The sequence below is a fragment of the Colletotrichum karsti genome (assembly GCF_011947395.1).
Source record: "Colletotrichum karsti strain CkLH20 chromosome Unknown Scaffold60, whole genome shotgun sequence".
Lineage (NCBI taxonomy): Eukaryota > Fungi > Ascomycota > Sordariomycetes > Glomerellales > Glomerellaceae > Colletotrichum > Colletotrichum karsti.
The window spans coordinates 217,192-240,713 of record NW_024065960.1 but is presented as its reverse complement, the minus strand read 5'-3'; the positions used below and the strand labels follow the sequence as shown (position 1 = coordinate 240,713).

General features: G+C 53.5%; 9 protein-coding genes across 9 annotated transcripts; 5 read left to right on the top strand and 4 right to left on the bottom strand.

Annotated features, from left to right (window-relative positions):
- Window positions 1-596: 596 nt before the first annotated feature.
- CkaCkLH20_12523 (uncharacterized protein) lies at window positions 597-1,913 on the top strand (the record flags this gene model as incomplete). The annotated part of the gene is made up of 5 exons (XM_038895236.1): window positions 597-749; window positions 803-1,166; window positions 1,226-1,279; window positions 1,329-1,814; window positions 1,870-1,913. The coding sequence occupies 5 exons, from the start codon at window positions 597-599 to the stop codon at window positions 1,911-1,913; spliced, it is 1,101 nt and encodes a 366-aa protein (XP_038739504.1).
- A 495-nt stretch (window positions 1,914-2,408) lies between these two features.
- CkaCkLH20_12522 (histidine acid phosphatase) lies at window positions 2,409-3,848 on the bottom strand (the record flags this gene model as incomplete). Its single annotated transcript, XM_038895235.1, has 1 exon — window positions 2,409-3,848. One exon carries the CDS (start codon window positions 3,846-3,848, stop codon window positions 2,409-2,411), a length of 1,440 nt encoding a protein of 479 aa, XP_038739503.1.
- A 1,294-nt stretch (window positions 3,849-5,142) lies between these two features.
- Window positions 5,143-6,266, bottom strand: CkaCkLH20_12521 (uncharacterized protein; the record flags this gene model as incomplete). The annotated part of the gene is made up of 4 exons (XM_038895234.1): window positions 5,143-5,779; window positions 5,830-5,894; window positions 5,954-6,147; window positions 6,200-6,266. The coding sequence occupies 4 exons, from the start codon at window positions 6,264-6,266 to the stop codon at window positions 5,143-5,145; spliced, it is 963 nt and encodes a 320-aa protein (XP_038739502.1).
- A 1,489-nt stretch (window positions 6,267-7,755) lies between these two features.
- On the top strand, window positions 7,756-8,652 carry CkaCkLH20_12520 (uncharacterized protein; the record flags this gene model as incomplete). Its single annotated transcript, XM_038895233.1, has 5 exons — window positions 7,756-7,893; window positions 7,946-7,983; window positions 8,035-8,172; window positions 8,229-8,324; window positions 8,388-8,652. The coding sequence occupies 5 exons, from the start codon at window positions 7,756-7,758 to the stop codon at window positions 8,650-8,652; spliced, it is 675 nt and encodes a 224-aa protein (XP_038739501.1).
- A 976-nt stretch (window positions 8,653-9,628) lies between these two features.
- CkaCkLH20_12519 (uncharacterized protein) lies at window positions 9,629-10,536 on the top strand (the record flags this gene model as incomplete). The annotated part of the gene is made up of 2 exons (XM_038895232.1): window positions 9,629-9,691; window positions 9,898-10,536. The coding sequence occupies 2 exons, from the start codon at window positions 9,629-9,631 to the stop codon at window positions 10,534-10,536; spliced, it is 702 nt and encodes a 233-aa protein (XP_038739500.1).
- Window positions 10,537-10,919: 383 nt separating this feature from the next.
- CkaCkLH20_12518 (uncharacterized protein) lies at window positions 10,920-12,151 on the bottom strand (the record flags this gene model as incomplete). Its single annotated transcript, XM_038895231.1, has 4 exons — window positions 10,920-10,977; window positions 11,031-11,790; window positions 11,870-11,918; window positions 12,020-12,151. 4 exons carry the CDS (start codon window positions 12,149-12,151, stop codon window positions 10,920-10,922), a joined length of 999 nt encoding a protein of 332 aa, XP_038739499.1.
- A 4,418-nt stretch (window positions 12,152-16,569) lies between these two features.
- Window positions 16,570-17,377, top strand: CkaCkLH20_12517 (riboflavin synthase; the record flags this gene model as incomplete). Its single annotated transcript, XM_038895230.1, has 2 exons — window positions 16,570-16,624; window positions 16,707-17,377. 2 exons carry the CDS (start codon window positions 16,570-16,572, stop codon window positions 17,375-17,377), a joined length of 726 nt encoding a protein of 241 aa, XP_038739498.1.
- Window positions 17,378-17,497: 120 nt separating this feature from the next.
- Window positions 17,498-19,252, bottom strand: CkaCkLH20_12516 (uncharacterized protein; the record flags this gene model as incomplete). The annotated part of the gene is made up of 1 exon (XM_038895229.1): window positions 17,498-19,252. The coding sequence occupies one exon, from the start codon at window positions 19,250-19,252 to the stop codon at window positions 17,498-17,500; it is 1,755 nt and encodes a 584-aa protein (XP_038739497.1).
- Window positions 19,253-20,042: 790 nt separating this feature from the next.
- CkaCkLH20_12515 (uncharacterized protein) lies at window positions 20,043-21,714 on the top strand (the record flags this gene model as incomplete). The annotated part of the gene is made up of 2 exons (XM_038895228.1): window positions 20,043-20,807; window positions 20,854-21,714. 2 exons carry the CDS (start codon window positions 20,043-20,045, stop codon window positions 21,712-21,714), a joined length of 1,626 nt encoding a protein of 541 aa, XP_038739496.1.
- Between the last annotated feature and the right edge of the window lie 1,808 nt (window positions 21,715-23,522).

Sequence of the window (23,522 nt, the reverse complement as noted above, 5' to 3'; positions counted from 1 at the left end):
TGAAGTTATTCCAGCTATCAGGGATATTATGCGTGGAATCAGTGGCGTACCAGAGGGATAGAACCGTTTCCGATGATTTCCTCCAGTCTGCATGCCACGAGCTCATGTTTTCTCGGCCGCCGCGCGGCTTTTGTCAAGATGTGAAGAATCTCAGTCGACTGACTTCGCACCAATGGCTCCCTTCCACACTCCCTACAGGTGTTCGCAGCACCGTCTTGTTCTTACGTCTTGCACTTTCTTTGAGAGTGTCAAGTGATTGAGACTCCAGGGGGTACGAGCGACGGTGTTTTCATACGTAAGAAGCAATTGAGGCCGGTTTGCCTATGACGACCGTTCCGTAGCAACTTCCTCCATGGTTTGTTCAAAGTGCCAATATCCCTTGCACCTACTTCTTACATGCTGTGGGCGATCTGCCTCATCCAACTACCTTACTTCGTGTTTTTCCGCTTTGCGTCACAGTGCTGCACCAAGAGTATGAATGTAGCAGCGGCATCACCAAGTGCGTGTTTACCTCTTGGTTCGCATCAGAGCGTATTGAAGCCGCGACGTGAACACATCGAAGTATTATGTGGATAATTCTGAACAGACCGATCGCCATGTGCGCCCTCGCAGTCTTTCCAAGAAAGGAAGGAGACGATGCTCTCGCAAGACCAACGAGAGAAGCCCAGATTCGCCTTCAAAGTATTGTCATACTTGTCGTTGCTATTCTTTCAATCCTTGGAGCTGGATGGATCATGCTCAGTTTCTGGGTTCGCTCAGCACACCCAACCCTCAAGAATTTCCATTGCTAAGAATTACACAGGTGTTTCCCAACTTACGTTCCTTCCGCCACCGACTCATTCTCGGTCTTGCTATTAGCGACTTCATCATGGCTCTCAACTTTCTTTTCTCAACAACGATGAATATTGCCGGTCGTTTCATCGACCATCCCGAGAACACGGCCTTCTGCAGCTTTAACGGCTTCATCACACAGGTCTTCGTCATTCAGACCGACTATTGGGTGCTCACTATCGCCGTTTGCACGTACTTTGTCCTCGCAGGTCACAAACGGCCGTCTAGCTGGGTTCAGGACCATGGCGTTATCATTTGGGCAATACCCTGGTTCTTTTCCACGCTCTGGGCGTCACTCGGCCTTGCTATAGTTGGTTACGAAGATATAGGTGCTTGTAAGTGCTGTACTTGCTCTCTGCGAATCCGTATCCTGATCTTTGGTCTGTCATCAAAGGGTGTTGGTTCGGTTCGGATTGGATCCGTCTGGCTGTCAACTTCTTCCCTCGGTGTAAGTCGTCAGGTTCACTACCATGTCGCACCGCTGACACGTGTTCTAGGGGTCATCATAGTGACTATGTTTCTCTTGTATGCCTACTTGTGGACCATCCTTTACAAGGCGCACAACCGATTGAGCTCGGTAGAGGCAGTCTCTCCTGAGAATCTTGTTTCCGGAAATGCAACCCCGATCGTGAGCCAGCCGAGCAGCTTCCAAGGTAGCAGCTTCCGAGGCGATCTCGAGGGCCGCTCATCTGGCTCTGTCCGCAGACTCAAGAAGGTGATGAATGCAAGCCTCGTATTGATCAGATGGACATTGACTCACATCGTGCAGATCGCGCGTCTGATGCTGCTCTACCCGCTCGCATACGCAATCATCTGGTCCCTCCCAACTGCCATTCGAATCTACAACGCCACGGAAAAAAAGCCAGCACCATTCGCATTGCAAACCCTTGACAAAGCCAGTATCGTCATTCAAGGCTTCGTTGATGCCGTCATCTATGGAGTCAACGAAACCTCGTTATCGAGTTGGCGCTTGCGATTGTCTCGTAAGGGTTATCCTATAGTCCAGAGCACAAACGTTCCATCGACCAACGTTAACAGAGATACATCTCCTCGGCCAAACAATAGAAGGCTCCATGCGTTGACAATTTCGGATTCAACTGAATCCACAGAACCTGGAAGGCTGGAGGCAACTGAGCCGGCGGATGGAATCGAACTGAGAGATTTCGGGAATCAAGCTGCTTCAACGGAGACTCGGACAATCGCTGGAGTAGATGCTGCACACTCAAAGGCGGGAAGGGGAACACCTATCACAGCGCATTTGTCACCATAATCATCGTGCACAAGACGTTTAGTCCATGGAATAGAGGTGTAAGCCTACTTATCTGATACTACACCAGAAGCTCTTGATTCTCGGTGCGCCAACTGGCAGTCCAGCTGGAATGATTAATCACCTATTGAGACGCGTTCCTAAGCACATTTTACGACTTGTTTCAATGGTATTGACCTTCCATTACTACTCTGATCATGCCATCCATTTGTAAACTTTTATCATACCTGAAGCACATTCTTCATAACTCATTAACCTCCACCTGCTCCGAAATAATTCACCAAAACTTTTGAGATACCGGCACATCCCCTTAGTTCTTGGCGCCAGTCGTCTCAGCGGCAGACCCGGCAGGGACATCCTTCGCGAGCTTAGACTTCTTGACCATACGAAGGCCACCGACAAGCATGACAAGGCCCTCGATACCGAGGACGACGACTAGGGCAACGAGAGCACCAATGACGCCAGCGACGGGCGTGGAGATGCCGTTGCCGTCCTTGCTGGACTTGTCGCCGGTGGCATCGGTGGTGCCGTCCAGGCCGAGCGCAGAGGCGCAGGTGCCGGTCGAGTTGCCGCAGGCGGTGCACCAGGCCTTGGTGTCCTTGACGGCGAACTTCTCCATCTCGGAGACGAAGGTGTTCCAGGGCAGGAGCGTCTCGGACTGGCCGAAGAGGGGGTACTCGGTCAGCGGGTTGATGCCGGCGGCGCCCTGCGCGAAGCGGAAGCGGACGGCGACGTCGTCCTCGGCGGGGGTCGCGGTCGAGGCGTTGGTGACGAGCTCGAAGACCATGGACGAGGCGTAGTCGACGACGGCCTCGAAGTCGGACGAGACCTTTTGCAGCTGGGCGAGGCCGAAGAAGGAGGCGAAGGTGGCGTAGGCGCCGAACTGGATGTTGGCCTTCGTGGAGCCGGCCTTGGAGGCGGACTTGAGGGTCGCGTTGAGGCCCTGGAGGACCTGGCCCGCGAGGACCTTGCCGGCGATGGCGCGGATGGGGTCGGACTCGTTGTAGGCCAGGTTCCACTCGTGGACGTCGGCGTAGGACTTGAGCTGGCGGAGGGTGTCGTTGGTCAGGAGGTTGTCGGAGGAGATGGAGTCGTTGTGGATGGTGGCGACGTTGACGAGGTCGAAGATGGTGTAGGCGTTCTCGAAGGTGGCCTGCTTAGCAGCAAAAGTGCCGTTGATGACGGGGAGCAGGTCCTGGTAGAAGGCGGCCGAGTCGTCGCTGACGGAGCGGTACTCGGGGGAGGAGAAGTAGTTGTTGGAGCTGACGACGGCGTTGCCGCAGCCGGAGCCGCCCTGGAGCCACTCGCTGTTCTCGGCGTCCTGGGAGGTGGCGGCGGTGCTGACAGCGTTGACGGGGACGTACTGGTATCCTCCGAGGGGCGCCTCGACGCTGGTGCCGTTGGCGAGGGTGTTCGCGGAGCCCGAGGGCGGGTAGAAGCCCTGGAGCCAGGCGTAGGCGGAGGACTGGAGGACGACGTCGGTGGGAGAGGTGACGGCCAACTGCTCGGGTCGGACGTCGTCGGTGCTCATAGAGCGGATCTGGGCCGAGGCGTTTGAGCGGACGTAGCGCTCGCCGTAGTAGAGGCCGGAGGTGTAGACCTCTGAGGCGCCGAGGTCGGTGAAGCGGACCGGGGGCCACTTTTTGGCGGTGCGGTCGCCGTGGCGGTGGAAGACGTAGATGCCGAGGACAGTCTCGGCGGCGGCCGGGACGATGGGCAGGCCTAGGGCCAGGAGGAGCTTGAGTTCCATGTTGGCTGCGTGGATTGGGCTCTGGCTGAGTGTTAGTTGACTTTGCTTCTAGTTGCATTTTGTTCGTGAGGTGTCGAAGTTGTCTTCTGCGTTTCCTTCTGAATAATCCTCGACCTTGACGTTTGAGGTCGCGACAACAATGGGAGTGCAGTTCCGGACTGTAGTTGATGATGGATTCGATTTGGTGTACCTACTTAGTTCCGTGTATTGGTGGGTATCACCGATTAGCTTGTGATCAACACAGTAAAGTGCTAGATCGTGGCAACAACAATAGAGACGCAGTTCCAGCCGGCTCGTTGTTCCAGTCTTGGACTTGAAGACGAAGGCACCGTCGAGGTGATTGAATGACCTGGGAAATGGAGAGGAGTCTGGCACGTTCAAGGCGAGTCAACCCTACACCTCAAGACGGGCATCGCCGGCTCTTTATCCATCACCGACCGTCGGCCTCCGCACATGTTGACTGGCGGAAGGGCGCGTGTAGCCATGTCCAGACCAACGAATTCCCTTCAGTCCACAGTCCCGAGGCACCATCTCCATCACCGCAGTAGCGCTGTCTCTCCACCATCGAGGGTCGTCGACCCGCTTCCTAGCTCCGAACCAGTCGATGGTTCGCGATAAAGGAGGGGTAAGAGAGAAGCAAGCCACTAGGGACGGCAAGGCAAGCAAGGTAGGTAGTCATTGCAACTCATCACCGGCCACACCCTATCAGGGACAATCAAAAGCCAACTATGAGAGGGAATTGTGTCCGGTCGGGAATGGGGGAGGATACGCTGAAAGGGCAATTCCTGTGGCCAATTAGTCAAAAGTTCGACAGCGTCCCCACTCAAGCTGCAAGCTATCACCTGCAGGTCGAGGGAAGTGGATGCCGGCTTGGCCCAAAAGCTTGAGTTGCGCCGCACGCGGCCGGCCTATTTCAGAGCCGCTAATCAGTTGACTTGGTGACAAAAGGCCCCCCGGGCTTGAGCAGAGTGTGTTGCTGCATCTCCGCTCCGCGGCACGGCGTCGGGTTATCGGGCGGGTAGGGTTAGAGTAGGATTGGGCTTCATAGTGCCGACAGCCGATGATTGATAAACGTGATGAGTGAACCCATGTCTCTGACGGGAAAAGGTGACGGTTGGAATGTTCAAATTGTTTGATTTCCCGCATTTCCAGTATCTAACATGCAGGGCGGATCAGCAGCCGCCCGCGCTATATCGAACTTACAGTCTTTGAACCCCGGTCGTTAGTCAAAATGTCCGCGGACTTGCTGGAATTAAGAGCTCCCATGCAATTCGGACCCACAGCAACAGCCCATTCACAACTTCGACGTCTTACGCCCGCTCTTCACGTTCTTGGAGATTTCTCCTTTCAAGAGAAAATCAGGATACCTCATGTCCTCATCCATCCCGACGCCCAAAGCGCCTTGTCGCCTCCATGCGCCGCCGTCGACAGGAATTGTCTGGCCGTTGACGAAGCTGCCGGCGTCGCTGAAGAGGTAGACGGTGGAATCGGCGATGTCCCGGACGTAGCCCCACCGGCCCTGGGGAACCACGGCGTCGGCCTTGGACTGGTCCATCTTGCTGCTGGACAGCCGCTCCATGCCCTCGGTGTCCCTGATCGGACCAGGCGCGATGACATTGCTCGTGACTCCGAACGGGCCGTACTCCAGCGTCACGGAAGCCATGAGAGCATCGACAGCTGCCTTGGCGGCGGATACATGTGCTTGCAGCGGCATACCGGTGTAGTGGAATGTTGCCGACACGAAAATGATACGACCACCTGTTCTGGCGTCCGCGCTGGGTGTCGGGTTCTTCTTTGCCGATTCAACCAGGTAAGGAAGAGTAGCTTTGAGCGTGTTGAAAGTGCCCAGGACATCAATATCCATGACGGCCTTGAAGGCGTTGGGGCTCATGCCGGACAGAGGTGCAATGAAGTTGCCGGCGGCTCCCGCGCTGCCGGACCGTCAGTATCGGAGCCGGACCCATTGAAAATCGGAACTTACATGACGAAGTCGATGCTACCAAGCTCCTTGGCGCATCTGTCTGCCGCATCCTGCAGATTCTGGGGCTGAACGGCGACATGTCAGTTTTTGATGTCTCTCCAGCGGCAGTGGAATCGCTGCATACATTTCTGACGTCGCAACCTCCGATGCCAATGACCTTGGCTCCCGGCCTCGCAGTCATCAGGTCCTTAGCCATGGCTTCGGTTTTTTCGACATTTCGGCCAATGATACAGGCGTTCGCACCGAGACGGACCAAAGCGCGTGTTTGCGCGCTGCAAATGGTACCAGCGCCGCCGGTTACAAAGGCAACTCTGTCATCTGGAAGCACATGTTAATCTCACCGTGTTTTGCGGGAGCACAATGGTGGCACGGGTGACCGTACTGAAGATACCGCCCTTCCATACCGGACTCAAATACTCGGACTCGGGAACAGGCATGTTTGCAAGATGTCTTTTGTGAAGTATGATGGCGAAGATGATGTCTACCCCAGATATAAATGGCGGGTGGGACCTTTCTTTCGACGAGATACGGCAGAATAAGCTGCGAATGCAGAGAACTCCGACAAAGGAACTCAGTGGATCCGATGGTTGTACAGAATGTCGGATAGTATACCGATCTATGTCGCACAAGAAGAAGAAACGAAAAAGAATCCGGCTGGAGCTGCAGATGGTTTTGGACGTCGGACGGCAGAGTGCAGCTCAGATCGCGGACGGCAGTGACGCGACGGACCTCGGTAAGTTCGGAGGGCGGAGCTCTTCACGGTGAGAGACGACAGTGATTAGTCGTTGATTTTGCTTATGTCATCGAGCTCGTTACCGAGAGGGCCAAGGAACCCACGTCGAGATGCTGGAGCTGTCACCACCTGGGTGCAGCTGTCTACTGGGCTCTGAGAGGAAACAGCGTGAAGAGACAGTTTCCTCCGCCACGACGGGCTCTAATTTAGCGCGCATGCTCCCTGGAGCCATACTGTCTTAACTTCTCTCCATGTGAGATACCTTACTCCAGCACCCAACGTTGGTTGGTATGACGGCTCAAGCTGAGTTGAGTTCGATCATGTTGAACAAGATCAACAGCCTTATGCGACCGTCTTGTCTTCGATGGCGATAAGAAGAGAGCGAGAGTGGTCGTGAGCTTCTGAGCAAAACCACACCGCCAGGATTCTACAGCAGAAAGGATGGTCTATCTTCCCAAGACTCTGTAAGCTCATGCATCAAGCTCGATTGACGTTTTGACGTCGACACATGATTGGACACTCTGCACAAAAGATCCGTTTAACCACCAACCGGCCTGCCATGCCTGTTCGAGAACCAACAACCAGCACACATCACATCCATGTCACCAGCTCGCATATTTGCCCACGGCCGAGGAGAGGGGTAGCCTGTGGTGCCACTTGAGCAGACGAACAAATCTGCGTCCTTGAATACTCGACATTAAGGTACCTGCATCTTTCGTACCGTAGAGCTGCCTATCATGTGCGAAGACTCTCTCGATCACGACGAACCGGTGATTGATTCAAACGACAGTGTAGGATCTACAAGAAAAACTAACTGGCATCCTATGACTGACACTTATCGAGTAGGCCACAGACGACAGTTCGTCGGATCTCGGAACGGTGAGCATGAAATTTCCAACGTGCATGCTGGATTCGGCTTACCATTGTTCCTCAGAGCATCGCGACGTCGAGCCACAGTATTCCCAGCTCAATACTCAGGTTCCGCACTGAAAATGGCAGGACGTACCAATCGTATAGGGATGGCAGTCAGTCAATTTGATCTTTTTGCTGTACATGGTGGGTGAGACTGACATGCACAGAATACAGCTATCCCAATGATGAGCAGGAGAACAAGAGATTAGGTAGGTGACCACTATGCTACCCCATTCACTGGCACTCTCTTAAAGGATATGCCAGATCTGCAGCACAACCTGATGCTTCTCACCTTGCACGACAAGCTAGGTCTATGCCCACCCAACGAACCGAACTCAAATGTCAAGCATGTCCTTGATGTCGGAACTGGTACAGGAATGTGGGCTATGGACTTTGCAGATGAACATCCTGAAGCTGAGGTACCTAGATGCTTATCATCCGTGGAAACCATACCTCTAACATGTGCTCTAGGTTCTTGGCGTGGATCTTTCGCCAGTTCAGACAATGTAGTATGTGAGAGCAGCATCAGCCGTTTGATCATTCTGACTGACATTTGTCAGTGTTCCGCCCAATGCGACATTCGAGATCGACGATGTCGAAGAACAGTGGACATACAGTCGTCCCTTTGATTACATCCACGTGCGTGGAATGACGTCCAGCATCTCTGATTGGAGGAAGTTCTTTGATTCATGTTTCGAGTGCGTCAATTACTCAATCTCACTTCGCGACAATCTAAGCTGACTGAATCGTCCAGGCACCTCGAACCCGGCGGGTATCTCGAGTTGCAGGAGGGTCACATGAGACCAGACTGTGACGATGGGACGCTTACGAGGGATCATGCGATTTCCAAGTGGGTTGACCATCTAGAAGAAGCCAGCGCTAGATTCAATCGCCCATTTGTAGATTGCCCTAGTCTCGTAAGGGTGATCGAGCAGGCTGGTTTTATTGACGTCAAAATGTTCAAGTTCAAGTGGCCTCTCAATCCATGGGCTAAGGGAAACCATTATAAGCTCATGGGTGTATGGACTGAAGAGAACTTCCATGAGGGCATTGAAGCGTGGACCCTAGCTCCTCTGACCAGAGCGCTCGGATGGACGCCAGAGGCAGTCTTGGCGCTTCTCGAAGAGGTGCGAAAGGAATTGAGTGACGTTCACATACATGCGTATCTTCCGATGTAAGTCGGGGGTTTCCCCTGCGTTACTGCTTTTCTCCACCCGCAATGGCATTCTCGGCAATATTCTGACCAAAGACAGCTACATTATCCATGGAAGAAAGCCAATGACTTCTTGTTAGCAGGTGCAAGACTGGGATTGAGCTATCAAGACATGGCCGGTATTCAAGCACGAGAAAACTTCAAATCACAACGTACACGTGGGGGTATATTCATTTTTGTTTTGCAGTTCTAGAGAGTGTTGGCTTGCTTCTAGAGGGTTAAAAACGATGTGTTCTCAGAATGTTTACTTGGCTGCCTGAATGTAAATTGAGATGTCTCCAACAGCAGAAAACAGGTCTTTTATTTAGCGACATAATGATCATTAGGGCCATATCTCATTGAGATTCTCGTCTCAACAAGTGTTCGAAGATGGTGTTCTGCAACTCATGTATCTAATGCAGAGAATTATGCAGCATTTGCAACCTCGGTGTAAGCTCGAGAGTGCAAACAAGAGCACGGATAATTTCACATTAAGCTCAGCTTACCCCATGTGGAAGCTCCACATCAGGTACCCACCGCCAAGCAGCCAACCAAAACACAGCGAAACAACCCCTCTCTGTTTGCTATTCCCGTCTCGTGCGAGCGGCAGGCGGCAAGGCGGGAGCGTCGTCAGAAAGCGTCAATCATTCCCGCCACGACCCCATCCTCAAGACGCTTTCCTCACCTGTGCCTTGCCGTGCCTTACCTTCTCTCGACACCTCAGTGGCCAGGTCTAGCCAAGTTTGGGTCAGATCAGGTTGAACAAAGGGACAGGGCACCAACCGAACACCCCCTCCATCAGCGAACCAACCGACCGAACCACCACTCGACCCTCCAGCAAGTCATCAGATGCCGACCCTAGGATCTCTTTGACTTTCGCATTCTACAACAACAGTGACAGAGCCTCTACAACTTCCCTTCCACACACAACCCACTGATATCTTCGAACCGCACCCGCCACCATGACTTCCAAAGGAGTTTCGCTCCTGAAGTTCGTGGGAACCGTTTCCCTCGGCCTTCTGACTGTACGTTGCCGCCCCTGCTCCCTCCCGCTCCCGAACGCACCGACCGACTTGGCCTGTCATCGGATCACCAGTGACGCCACTATTCCCATTCCCCTCCACCTCCCCGCACTCATACCCTGAACCTGGACACCCGACGATGGGCTCCATTGCCGCGCGCGACGACCCAGTATCGCATCGCATCAAAAGCTAACGTTCTTCGCAAACAGGGCCTTTCCTACTCTCTCTCGACCGTCACGATCCCGTCGATCCTCTCCCTCCCCTCCTCATCAGACGCCCTCCGCACCTTCCAGAACCTCTACCCGACCGCCACGAACCGGCTGCGCGTGCTGACCGGCGTCTCCGCCGCATCCTTCCTCGTCGCCTTCTTCCTCTCCCCGCGCGCCTTCCGCCATCCCTACCTCGTCTACGCTTCCGTCCTCTGCCTGACCTCCGGCCTCGCCGAGCAAATCACCCCCTATGTCCTGAAGAGCTCCTGGGAGTCCTCCAAGGAGGGTATCGCCGCCCGTCGCTGGGTTGCTCGGGAGGCCGCTCGTGAGCGCGAGCGAGAGCGCCAGTCTGCCCGTCTCGCGCGCCAGGAGGCCCGCATGGAGGCCAGTTACGAGGTCCTCGGCGACAGCCACAGCGACGCCGCGAGCGAGGGAGAGTCGGCTGCGGCGGCTGCTGCTGCAGAGGAGGAGAGGGCTCTGAACGGCGAGGAGGTCCGCGGCGAGGTTGAGAGCTTCAGGAAGACGCAGATTGTGCAGACCGCCATCGCTTCGGTCGGCTTCCTGATGTCTGTTATCGGAATTTGGGGCGACGGTGCCATCCAGGTCTTCCAGACCGAGACTGTCATTGTTGGTGTATAAGATGTGGGATGGGCCACGAAGACAGACGTCTGGTTGTTTGTTCATAGGAGTCATGAGATTGAGAGGCCACGGAACACGATGCCATACTATTACCACTACTACTGCCGCTACTACGGGGAACTGTCGTATTCTTTACATATTTTTTCTCTACCCACCCCGACTAATAAGAGTCGGAAAACATGGCAAAATAGATCATTGGAACCAAATTGACGATAATGATCCCGTCATCACTCTGCATCGTCTAGAGTTCACGAATGAAATTACACAGAGGAATTATGGTTCGCATTTCAGCCCAAGCAGGCCAGGCATGTGATATCCCGTTTGTTTTTTTTATTGCTGGCATTACGTCCCTCTTCGACTAAGACCTGCAGCTTTCTAGTGACTCAAGATTTGAGTCTCTCGCTTCCAGCCATATCGTCCTGAGCATCCTTAATCAGGAACCTATAGGGCTGTCAGTTCTATCTTCCGTCTTCGACCTGGGTTGCATGACTCACCTGTACATCAGTATCGTCGGAGGGATCGTGCCCAGATGCCAGAGGCTGTGCGCGTCAAGAGCGCCCCACAGAGGCGGGAAGTCAAAAAGCTCGAGACTCATGACGGTCACAATGCAAGCCACGACAATACTGGGCCAGATGGCCCACACCCTGCGCGTCTGCCGGTACTTTTTGTAACTGAACCACAACCACAGCAGGTTTTGGATGACCCCGACAACGACGTTGGCGGCCATGTTATACGTGTAATCCCACCGCACACCCTTCAAGTACGCGACGTGCCCCGCGTACAGCACCACGCATAGCAGCGTCCAAGCCCTGAGGACGGACCTGCGGCGCGGGGTCGGGCGATCGAGGCGCATGATGCGTACCACAGTATAGTACAGCCCATACAGCACGTTGGCGCCGGCGGCGAAGTAGTCGAGCTGCTCCGTGGCGGCGAAGTCGCGCGTGTGGAAGATGGCGCTGAAGGTCCACGATGCGACGCCCACGCCGGCGAGCCAGGTATACCACGGCATGAGCGGGTACGAGGCCGGGACGGCGGCGCGGAACTTGCGCAGGCCGTCGTAGTGCGCCCAGAGGTTGCCCAGGCTAAAGATTGTGCTGAAGGGCTCCTGGCAGCCGAGGACGCGGTGGAAGGGCCATTTGCCGTGGAACTGGACGACGCGGTCGCCGGCGGTGACGCGCTTCTTCGTGATTATGTGCTGGCAGGTATAGTCGCATTCGGAGGTACAGGACCAGAGGAGGAGGCGGCGGTGGAGGGCTGGCGGGCGCGGGAGTGTCAGCTCTTGTGTGTCTGGGTTGTGAAGGGGTAATGTAGCAAGGGGTGAACATGAACGTACGGATTGGTGTTGCTTCTTTGTCAGGAGCGCAGTTCTCATTGTGGCAGACCTGGATCGCGGGGAAACGACGGAGAGCATGTCAGTCTATGGAGGTCGGGAAAGCTTGGTTTGGAAGCGTGCGCGCGAGTGTGCATGTGGTGGGCAACCAACTTGGACGCATTCTCTGAACTCTGGCAGACGGTCGCCGTACGAGGCCTCGACTGTTGTCGCGAAGACGAGGGCGGCGAAGAGGACTAGGAACAGAGGAGACTGCAGTCGTCTCCCCGCTCGTGGAAGCTTCATGACGCGAGCATCTATCACTTTCGGTCGTCTTGTGCAGATGTCTTCGTCGGGAGACGGTGTCGCGTGCTGCGGGAAAGGGCGGTCGGAGTTCGAGATGAGGTAAAGCCCAGGTAGGTACGGATGGATGCCTTGAGGGAACGGGACACACGGGTTCGGAGGTCTCGGGCGCTTGCTTGTGTTGCTTCCAGGTTGTCACTGCTTATTGAATGCCTGGTCATAGGTAGCTAGCAGAGAATTCGGGTTTGTGATTGGTCTGACTTTCTGGGGCAATCTACGACGTGGGGTTCAGCTAGTGCAAGGTAATTATCCGATCTCTGTCCAGGAGCTCCTGGCCGAATCTTTCGATGATCTTCACCTCGTATTCGAGACATCTCAAGCATTAGCAGTGCTGATGACGAGCTCTTTGATATTTTACAAAGTTTGGAGATTTCTACTCTGCTTCTGTGAGGGGGCTATTTACAATTATCTCTCTCCGCTTTTCTCTCCGTCCGACTGGGGTTCTGACTCTCGAGAGCTTGGAACAAGCCATGGATCCTCTAAAAGCTGTCTTGCAGTTGCCGTCTCCTCTGGATCCCACGTCAGAGCCCGTCTGAGAAATCTCGCAAACCCTGACGGATCCATAACGTGGTCTCGTGTAAAATATTCAATTGGTGATCGAGGGTTCAGTACTATTCAGGTTCTTTATTTTGGATCATCGTTAGCAACAACAATCAAACATACGAGATATAACGACATGGATCGCGTGACAAGATCGAGCGTTTACCATGTGGCCCCGAAACTCCAGGCTTCTTGCCGCATTTCCAAACAAAACCTTCAGAGATGGTGGACCTAGAAGGTGGATAATCTCTGCTAGGTGTGCAGCATCGTAGTGCGTCTCAGTTACGTGGACATGATTCCTGAGTGGCCTAAAAGGATGCTCGAGCCCGAGCAGATCCCATACCTACACCAGTAGAAAGCCATTAGTCAAAGTAGTATACGAGACACTATCGGTAATTGGGGGTTCCTACCACAAGCCCGACACTCCAGATATCAACCGGGTAGCCCTAGCAGTGATGCATCACTATCTCTGGAGCGCAATAGTTGTCGCGCATGGCGTCGCCCAGCTGTATTTCGCCTGGCTTAGCGTGAGTGAAGTCTAACAGCAGTATTGGAACAGTATCAAACTGAGCAAGGCGAGGAGAATAAAGCGATCGCTTGGACGAGACGGTTGTTCGTGGTACAGAACTCGCCAACTCTGTGTCGGCAACCTCTTGAAAGACCTCTCTGGATCTTTCGTCGACCCCCAGGAAAATACTGTCTGCATGTATGCCTGGATGCGTCATTAGCCTGATGTTTTGATAGTTTGAATAATAATATAGCACCGGCATGGTTGGCAGAGCCTTGTGACGATGACTGAAACCACTCGGCGCCGTGCCCAAAGGCCTTGCAATACTCTTGCCCTCTCATATAAGTACTTGGCACATGCATCACCATGTCGCCCACACTATATTCCATGGGTGGGCACTTACCAGTTTTTAAGATTTCTGCGTCTCTGTGTAGGAAGTCAAGAGCTAACAGAAGCTCACGCGTTGCTGCTTTGACAGTGTCGTCGTGGAACCTACGACGTCCTTTGGGCTTGGCCATGAAGTCCTGAACGTCCTTCAGGTTCAGTTGTGCTGGATCCAGAATAATAACAATGTGACTGCCACATTGGGAAGTGATGGTAGACATGTTCCTAAAAAGCCTTATATGCCTTCGTCCCGGATGTCTGCTCGCAGCCAAACTTGGTCCCTTGAGCATGTAGTGGAGGACTTCGTTGAGTGAATTATTGAGCGATGGTACATTCTTGGCGAATATCTTCAAGGACACAATTCGGATTCGCTTGGAAGATGTCAGAACTTGATACTAGATTCTGATGGAATAGATTCGTACCTTGGATCCCGAGCCAACCATGTTGTTGAGTAGTCGTCGTGCCACTGTAGTGCAACAACTTGATAGCGGTCCAGAACTACTTCTCCGAGACGGATGAGGTAGAACTCATCGATCAGGTAGTACCCATTCTGCCTGATTACTCTGTCATGAAGACGCGGAAACCATGTGTGAGGAAATTCTTAGGCAATGTTGGTTCAGGCCCGTATGTCCAATGAAATTTGTTGAAGGAAATGGCGTGTGTTCGCCATGGTGATAATGATTTTTAGCGCACAGCTTCGCCTGGAAGAGTTGCCATCATGAAAGTACTCTTCCTTGGACATGTAGCTTGCGTTGAGAAACATCTCGTCACGGCAAAGATTCGGCGCAGTGACATGGTGAACTCGAATTGTGCTGGAATCCAAAGTTCAAATCACCGTTGCTATGGGAGGAAGAACCGACGCAAATTTGTAGACGTGAAAATTCTGCCTGAGGAACCTGTGACCAATGACTGATTATGTCTGTCTATGAAGCTTCAATTCGGACATCGAGGTAACAACTTCCGCGTCGCAGCTTGCTTCCAAACCGATAGGCGCCCGTTCGTGACGCCCCTATGAGGGTCTCCACAAGCTCACAATTCCGTGTTCTGCAACCAAAGTAAATTGGAACCAAACCGTGTCAATATAACAAGCATGTTCATGGGTAAGAAGCCAATTCTGAACGTTAACACCAGGAAAAAAGACCTCATAAGCCGCTGATGTACTCGTTTTTCGACAGGTGTGCGGCATTCATGGCGTAGATGCCGACTTCCGCAGACGTCTTTGAAAAGTTCCGCCGATGTAAACTTCTCTCTTTTCTACAGCGTTATACATTGTTACAGGAAGGGAGTGTGAGAGACATAAGTTTGAACACACGCCTAGAAGAAGAAGATGGCTGTTGGGATCAGGAGGACCTCGAACTTTGATTTAATTCTCAAGAAAATCATCTAAAGACTTTGAAAGACTCAATTAAAATGGAATATAAGAGAGAATGTTTTGTTCTAGGGACTTCTGTGAGATTGAGAAGGCACCCAATAAGAGAAAGTTGACGGGCGTGTGGTGGGAGTTCCTAACAAGCCTCAGATGTAATTGAGGAGGCGACCAACGACTTTTTCCCACGTTCCCACGCTTACATTAGCTTCGATTCACCACAAAACTGGATTCAAGATATTTCGTGTTAAGAACGGGCGTGTTTCAAGTCATATTCTCTCCGGCGGTGTATGATCGATCTTGGGCAAGCGACATATCGCAGCTCGACGATGACTTATGCAGCTGAATTCCAATACGAGGCTCCCTATGATTCATCTTTTTATCGTTGATATACCTCGCAGATAAGTGGAGTGACGAACATCAGTTATCTTTTCGAAATCCAGCAGATGGTGCACAGGACGCGCCATGAGGTGCTGACCGCTAAGCTAGAGCATCGCGATACATGTACTTTACTGCATCTCATTAATATCTAATACACAAATACAGATTGCTTGTCTGCCACACGAGCCCTAGCTATCCTTCTAGTCTTATATTGGAAAATAGATGTCTATGGTGCAAGACTGTCGCCAGATCGCGAGCATTGGCTTATATTCATATTGTGAATACCGATCTTTTTACTCACTCCAAGCATCACAGTTGTTTCCGAATTCAATCTTCCGACAGAATGAAGTTCACAAGTTTCACTATTGCTAGGACTTCCATCAGTTATCTCATAACCTCCCTCACTCCCCTTTCCTCCTCAATAGTATAATAACTTCCAAGTTTACAGTGACAATAGAATCTTTTAAGTATTTGCAAATATTCACATAATGAATAAGGCAGGAACTTGAGAAATGGACGGCATTATTCACTCACTTCTGACTTACACCCGAGTAATTCGATAACAAGACTTGCTCGAACATGACCCCGACAACAATGCATGAGTTCCATGACGACGACCGGATATCTACATGGCCTGCTTCTTTGACGTCGCCCGATGTTCTCATGCTTGTATCTCTGCCCCATCTGACGTGATGATACATATCCCCACAATGTCCGAGCCGCGCGGGTGCCCGATGGTGGTGCGGAAAGGACCCACAAGACCCCGAGCGGTTCGGCGGGTTCACGGAAGCTTAGTAATTCGTACTAATCAACATAGAACATCTTAGAGTCGCACGTTCAAGGAACCAGGGACTTCGGTGCCTAGAGTAATGACGGCGTCGATCTGAGGCAAATAAGCCACTGCGCTACATCGGAGTTCGGACGAAGTTTTGCTGAGAATTGGACGACGAGAGAGGAAAGGAAGGAAAACTGGAATTCAGGGTCGTTGTGGTGACGACTTTCAGTGGGCGCGGCCCCCGTTGCAGAAAGTGGGGGTTGTGTTTTTTGGAGGGGTAGACTGCATCTACGATAGCTCCCCAGAGCTGCCGAAGCTTCATACAACATCTCATCTTACAACGCATCTTCATCACACCCTCACCTTCAGGTCCAACTCAATCACCACAACCAATCAATAAGCCATCGTTGTTCAAGAACAAAGCTACAGCCATGTTCACAGGCATCGTCGAAGAAATCGGAGGTCTGCACCCCTCTCAATCCTCTTGACTCACTCGCGCCCCTCACCCTCAACCTCACTCTCACTCAACTAACACGCACACCAGTCGTCTCCGAGCTGAACCCCAACGACGAGACGGGCGGCACCTCGCTCACGATCTCTCTCCCCGCGGTCTCGACCCTGCTCTCGGACTGCCACCTCGGCGACTCCATCGCCATCAACGGCGTCTGCCTGACGGTGACGCAGTTCGAGACCGGGGACCCGGCGCCCCGGTTCAAGGTCGGCGTTGCCCCCGAGACGCTGCGCATCACCAACCTGGGCTCCCTGGAGAAGGACTCGCGCGTCAACCTCGAGCGCGCCGTCCGCGCCGACACCCGCATGGGCGGCCACTTCGTCCAGGGCCACGTCGACACCACCGCTGCCATCCTCGCCGTGACCCCGGACGGCAACGCGCTGACGTTCCGCTTCGCGCCGCGCGATGTTGCCGTGCTGCGCTACATCGTCTACAAGGGCTACGTGGCGCTCGATGGCACTAGCTTGACCGTAACCAAGGTGAATGACGAGGAGGGTTGGTGGGAGGTCATGCTTATTAGCTACACCCAGGAGAAGGTCGTTGTCGCCGGCAAGAAGCCTGGCGAGACTGTGAATGTTGAGGTCGATATGATGGCCAAGTACGCCGAGAAGAGCTTGGCGGGCTACTTGAGCGGCTCTGGAGGTGTTCCGTTGGAGAAGATGGTGGAGCGTATCGTGGCCGAGGGTTTGGGAGGAAAGTCTTGAGCGTTGGGTATTATTCATCTGATTCATTTTCTGAGCTATTTGCCTGAGCTAGTTTTGCAGTAGCCATAACATGTTCGAGTTATACAAGATACTTTGTGCCATCGCAAGAGATGAATTTCTTCATGCGTCGCCCCAAACTTCCGCTAGTCGCTGGCTGACGGCTTTGGGGATCTTCTTTCGACCAACGAGGTTGGGCAGTCCACTTATGACCATCTCGCGTTTCCTCTTGGTTCCCTGCTCGCCCGAGCCACACTCTTCGAACGCCTTGATGAAATCATGAGGCGTTTTCCATCGTTTCTGTATCTCCAATGCCTTCTCTCCTGTGATGCCTCTTGTTGTCATGAGCATCTTCAGATAAATATCTCGTAAAGTCATCATGTCTGACTTGGATGCCAGCGACGCAAAGGCTGGGTATGTGATGTAGTAGCCCGACGAAGGTTCCTTCTCTCTGAGATGCTTCAGGAGTGGCAGGTAGTTTTGTGCCGTCAAGACCGTAGTCGGGATCACCAACAATGCCTTGCGCTCGTACATCTTCTTCAGCATGAAAGTCATCCTAGCCAGGTACCGGATCGTGTCGTCCACCTTTTGTGTCTTCTTAAGAAAGTAGCCATTAACCACTTGGGTCGACGCGATAGACGACTGGACCATCTCCTCCACCTTCTGAAAATAACCCGAGTCCATGGAGATCTCTTCAACAATGTAGATGACGTTCTTGACACCTGACTTTCGAAGGCGGAATTTCTGCTCGTGGAATCGGCCGTCTTTGACACTGCCGACCAAGTCATCAAGTCGTTTGCGCTCAACAATCCAATCGAGTACGACTTCGTCTCCTTCTCCGCCATGGCGAGATAGAGCGGCCGGGTCGTTGCATTTGGCAATCCATTGGGCGTCTCCGATCTCCAATGCTCGCACTATTGGCTTCACGCCCTTCTTCGTCAATTCGTCTTGTATGTAGTCTCTGTCCTTCAGTGCTCGGACTTCGCGGTTGTCTAGAGCGAGATGCACTGTGAAAGATCCTGGCGGCAAGCGGATCGGTGTGAATTTTGGAAGCGAGGAATTATCCGAGACCTCTGGGCCATTTGCAACGACACTTTCGTAGACCGAAGTGGGTTTTGGCTGCTCCACCGGTTCAACGGAAAGAGATGCTTCTCTATCGACCGGATCCGGCCTTGCATGCTCTGCTCGGGAGCTTGGTCCTGCTACGACGTCATCGGCTTCACCACTTGGCTCAGTCGTCTTTTTGATACGCTTTGCGACCTCCCAGCCATCGTCGGTAAGAGAGTATCGTCTCTGAGGGCGTCCCTTCTCGCATACAAGATCTTTATCAACCAGCGTTTTCATTGAATTCCACGCCGTATAAAACTTGGTGGGATCGCTCGGCGCCGTGAAGGACGAGTCGCAGTTCTCTTGCGCAAGCTCAATGAGTTTTGGTTTGGTCATTCCGAGAGATGTCTCTTCATCGAGAGTGGCGAGGGCCAAGATAAGAGCGTAAGGACCGGATCGGTACGTCGGAACGTACGGCTTTGCTTTTCGTGCCTTCTTGGGAGGAGGAGCGGGCTCATCGTCGTCATCAGCTCCTCCGAGAGATGCGCGGTCTTCTTTGGACAACCTGGGATTCTTAGGCATAGGCAGGCCGTTGGTCTCGCAGTGTTCTTTCAGCTTGTCCGTGAGGCGGGAAGAAAGTTTGTCTCCGAAGCCCTTCAGTTGGACTAACTGACGAGGGTGCTTGAAGGTAATGGGGCATGCTTTGAGTGATTCGTACGCATTTCTGTATGTCGTTACACTTTTCATGCCTCGTTCCCTCGCAGTGTCCAGCCACTCCTTGACCCAGTCGAGGAGCAGGGGATTGGCGTATTGCTCGTGTTCGCCGGCCATTGTGCTGACGTGATGGAGGAGTGCTGATTTGTTCCTGGCGGGTCATCACCGAATGCCGTCTGTCTGCAGCATTTTCGGGATTGAGGAATGCGATATGCTTTCCGAATGCAATTCTGAGTCTGGAATGGATGCACAACGACTCGGTTGTCGGGAAGAGCAAGAAAAGAAGGCCGAGGGTGAAGGCGACGACAATGACAATGAATGACGCGACGCGGCCGGGCGCAAACTCGAGACAAGTTAGATTGAGGTCGCGAAGGCACGTGACCTCCGTCGTATACGGCCCCCCTGTGCGCGGGCCTTTGGCTGGTCTGAGTGCCCTAGATGAGGGGCTAATAGAGGGGCTCTCCTTCCAGTTGCGGTGTGCCGCTGCCCGCATTCATCAGTGTCTGAGCTGACTTGCATGATTGCATCACGGTCAATAAGTGTCAGCTGGCGGGACCCGCTTGTTGGAGCTCAACAATGGAATGAATGGACTGAAAGATACCTGATGGCGGGGAGCTGAAGGAGCCACTGCTGAGGTGAGGAGTGACCGCGTGGGAAGCAGGAGGCAGTAAGGTACGTAAGGTAAGGTAGGCAAGGAGGGGTCCTGTGGAGGGAACTAGAAGGTCTCAAAAAGAGGACGCTCGAATGGCGGCCTCCCCGTCAAGCCAGCGACCGTAATAATCTGGCCACCGTCATTTCTGTCGTCGTTTCTGCCTCTGTCGTCGTCGTCTCTTTCTCCACTGTTTCTCGTCACCATCCCCAGAGTATTCACCCTCGCTGTATTCTCTCCATCGTCAATCCTACCGCCATGGACGACAAGATCATCGCCGCTTCGCAGAAGCACCCCATTGTGCCCGGTCACGTCGGTACTTTTAAGTATGGCACTGCGGGGTTTCGAATGAAGGCCGACCTCTTGGACGGAGTTACCTTCCGTGTCGGTCTCTTGTCTGGCCTGCGCAGCCGCAAGCTCAGCGGCCAGGCGATTGGTGTCATGATCACGGCCAGCCACAACCCTGCCCCAGACAATGGAGTCAAGATTGTTGACCCTATGGGTGATATGCTCGAGCAGGAGTGGGAGGCATACGCCACCAAGCTCGTCAACAGCTCCTCTGACCAGGAGCTCGTCGAGAACTACAAGGCACTGGCCTCCCAGCTGCGCATCGACCTCTCAGCTCCGGCCCGCGTCGTTTACGGTCGGGACACCCGTCCCTCCGGCCACAAGCTCGTCGCTGCCCTTGCCGACTCCTTCGAGGCCACCAACGTCGAGTACACCGACTACAAGATCCTCACCACTCCTCAGCTCCACTACCTCACCCGCTGCGTCAACACCGAGGGTACGCCCCTCTCGTACGGCGAAGTGAGCGAGACCGGCTACTACAAGAAGTTTGCCGATGCTTTCGTCAAGGCCCTGAAGGGTCGCAAGGTCGACGGTCAATTGACCGTCGACTGCTCCAATGGTGTTGGCGGCCCCAAGCTCGTCGAGTTCCTGAAGCACGTTCCTAAGGACGTCACTGGCTTCGACGTCAAGGTCGTCAACGACGATGTCCTCCGCCCAGAGGTCCTCAACCTCGACGTGAGTGCTCCCATACTCCAACAGCCACTCTAACTAACATCCTCAGTGCGGAGCAGACTTCGTCAAGACCAAGCAGCGTGCACCCGCTTCCCCCAAGCCCGTCCCCGGCGCCCGTTACTGCTCCTTCGATGGCGACGCCGACCGCCTGATCTACTACTACACCGACCCTGATACCGGATTCTTCATGCTGGACGGCGACCGGATATCTACGCTGGCTGCTTCTTTCATCGGCGACCTCGTCCGAGGCGCTGGTCTGGAGCGCGATCTCAACATCGGCGTTGTGCAGACCGCCTACGCCAACGGTGCTAGCACCAACTACATCGAGAAGCACCTCGGACTGCCCGTTGTGTGCACTCCTACTGGTGTCAAGCACTTGCACCATGCTGCTCTCAAGTTTGACATTGGCCCCTACTTCGAGGCTAATGGACACGGTACTGTGGTGTTCAGCCAAGAGGCTATGCGCGCCTTCCGCGAGACCAAGCCCCAGTCGCCCGCTCAGAAGGACGCTCTCGAGACCCTTGCCGCTGTGGGCGACCTTATCAACCAGACAGTCGGTGACGCCCTTTCCGATATGCTGATGGTCGAGGTGATCCTTGCCCACAAGGGCTGGACTCTCAAGGACTGGGCATCTACTTACTCGGACCTTCCCAACCGCCTCGTCCGCGTCGAGGTCGGCAACAAGGACGCTTTCCAGACCACCGACGCCGAGCGTCGCCTCAGCCACCCCGAGGGCGCCCAGGACGAGATTGATGGGTGCGTTAGGAAGTACACCAGTGGTCGTTCTTTCGCCCGCGCCAGCGGCACGGAGAATGCCTGTCGTGTGTATGCTGAGGCGGCGACCCGTTCCGAGGCTGATGAGCTCGCCAACAAGGTCGCAGGCATCGTGAGGCAGTACGGTGGCTTGTAGGCGAGGCAAACCGAGATGTCGCGCGGAGTGAGGATCATCAATTATAACGGTCTGCAATATGTTTAGGCAGGGGTTCTAAAAGCCAGATTTGGTCGAGACTCAAGAAGAGCTCATAAAAGTCAACAAAAGAGACATTTGATATCTATAGCTACCTACAGCTGCAACTGTCGGTGTTACCAGTGCTGTTGTTGTTGCTATTGCCGTCGTCCGTCAGCATCGTGTGTTACTGTTGTTGATTGTTGTCGTCTATGACTGTCATCTGTCACCGTCGTCCCCCATCGTCGTTCGCCATTGACATCCCTCACCGTCGTCATCCCTTACCGTCGTCGTCTCTCACCGTCGTTCGTCGTTGTCGCCGTCCCTCTGTAGCATCCATTGTCACTAACCTTGTTATCGTTGCTATCATCGTTGTTCACCACAGTCGTCCTCTCCCGTCCTCCGCCGTCCTCGTTCCTTGCCATTTCCGCCCTCGTCGCTATTCTTGTTGCCATCGTTTATCGTCGACGTTCCCGTCATCGTCGTTCATCACCTCGTTATGTTGTGTGTCCTCTCTCGTCCATAACTCTACTAATTCTGTTCTTCATTATTCAACGCACGAGCTACAAGTGAGAGACATCAACCTGCTGGGAGGCGCCATAAGATACCAATGATCATAGACCAGGGATCCCGCGTGGTATGGGGGCTTTCGCTTTGTTCAAGAACAAAAGCTTTGCAGAGCAGCAATATTATATGACGGTGAACACGATACCTTGCGGGAGCTCTCTTACCACTAGGACTCTGATGCAGTGACCGGACACTTCCAACGAGACCGGCGGCTCCAAAATGTACCCTATGGCGTGAGGATGCCGGACATTATCCTAAAGTTGGCGACTAAAGTAAGACGCCCTGTCAACGACGATACCTCTATCCTACCTGGTAACAGACTGACAGTAGAACAGTCCAGCATGGCCCGCTCAGTTGTGTGGAGTGACCAGACTTCGACTATAACTGACATTATCTCCAACCATGCTATACGCCGAAACGACTTGATGCGGTAAAACAAAGCCGACACTGAAATTCCCAGGCCATCGAGAATCAGTGGCACGCTTTCGCGGAATGTTGAGTCGGGAAGTGAGATGTCGCAATCCCGTCGGGGGATCTCCCTGTTTCCACCGCCCGTGCCGGGTCTGACAAGAGCTTCTTTGCGGCCCGTCCGAAGGAAGGTGTGGCACACTTATCCGATCACCCGGGGCCACGTCGATCCGTCCATTCTGCTGAGTCGAGCAAACTGTGCTCATCGTTGGGGCTGGCTACGACGACTTCTAGAAGGCCAGCCGCTGGAACGACCCCGTCTTCTACAGACCCGGGAATGTACGGCAGCTAACATACTTCTTGATTTAGCCGTCCATGCAAAGTTTCGCGGCCAAATCCGAGAGACGGGGAAGTGGAGTGTGTAGTTCATATCGTCAATTCTTCTCTATCATACAGAACCCCCGCCTTATGTAGACGGAGTTCCCGCCCCTTTCGTCGAAGACCACAATCCTTCGACTTCTTGAATACATCCACCAATACTTTTTTGCTTTTTATACAATAGTCTCGCCCAAGCAAGCGAACCCAGAGCCTGCCCGTGACGGGACTGGCCAAGAGCCAGCAAACAAAGAGGAAAACCAAAACTAGATAATACATTAAGCAAACACTTTCGGTGCTTGTCCGCCCAGTAAGTATATATGGGGTATAGGGAATCTGCAGTCTGGCAGATAGACAAAAAATCATGTACTGTAGTTGTTCGGCCGTCAATGGTAGTCTGCTGTTGTGGTCCCAAAGACCAA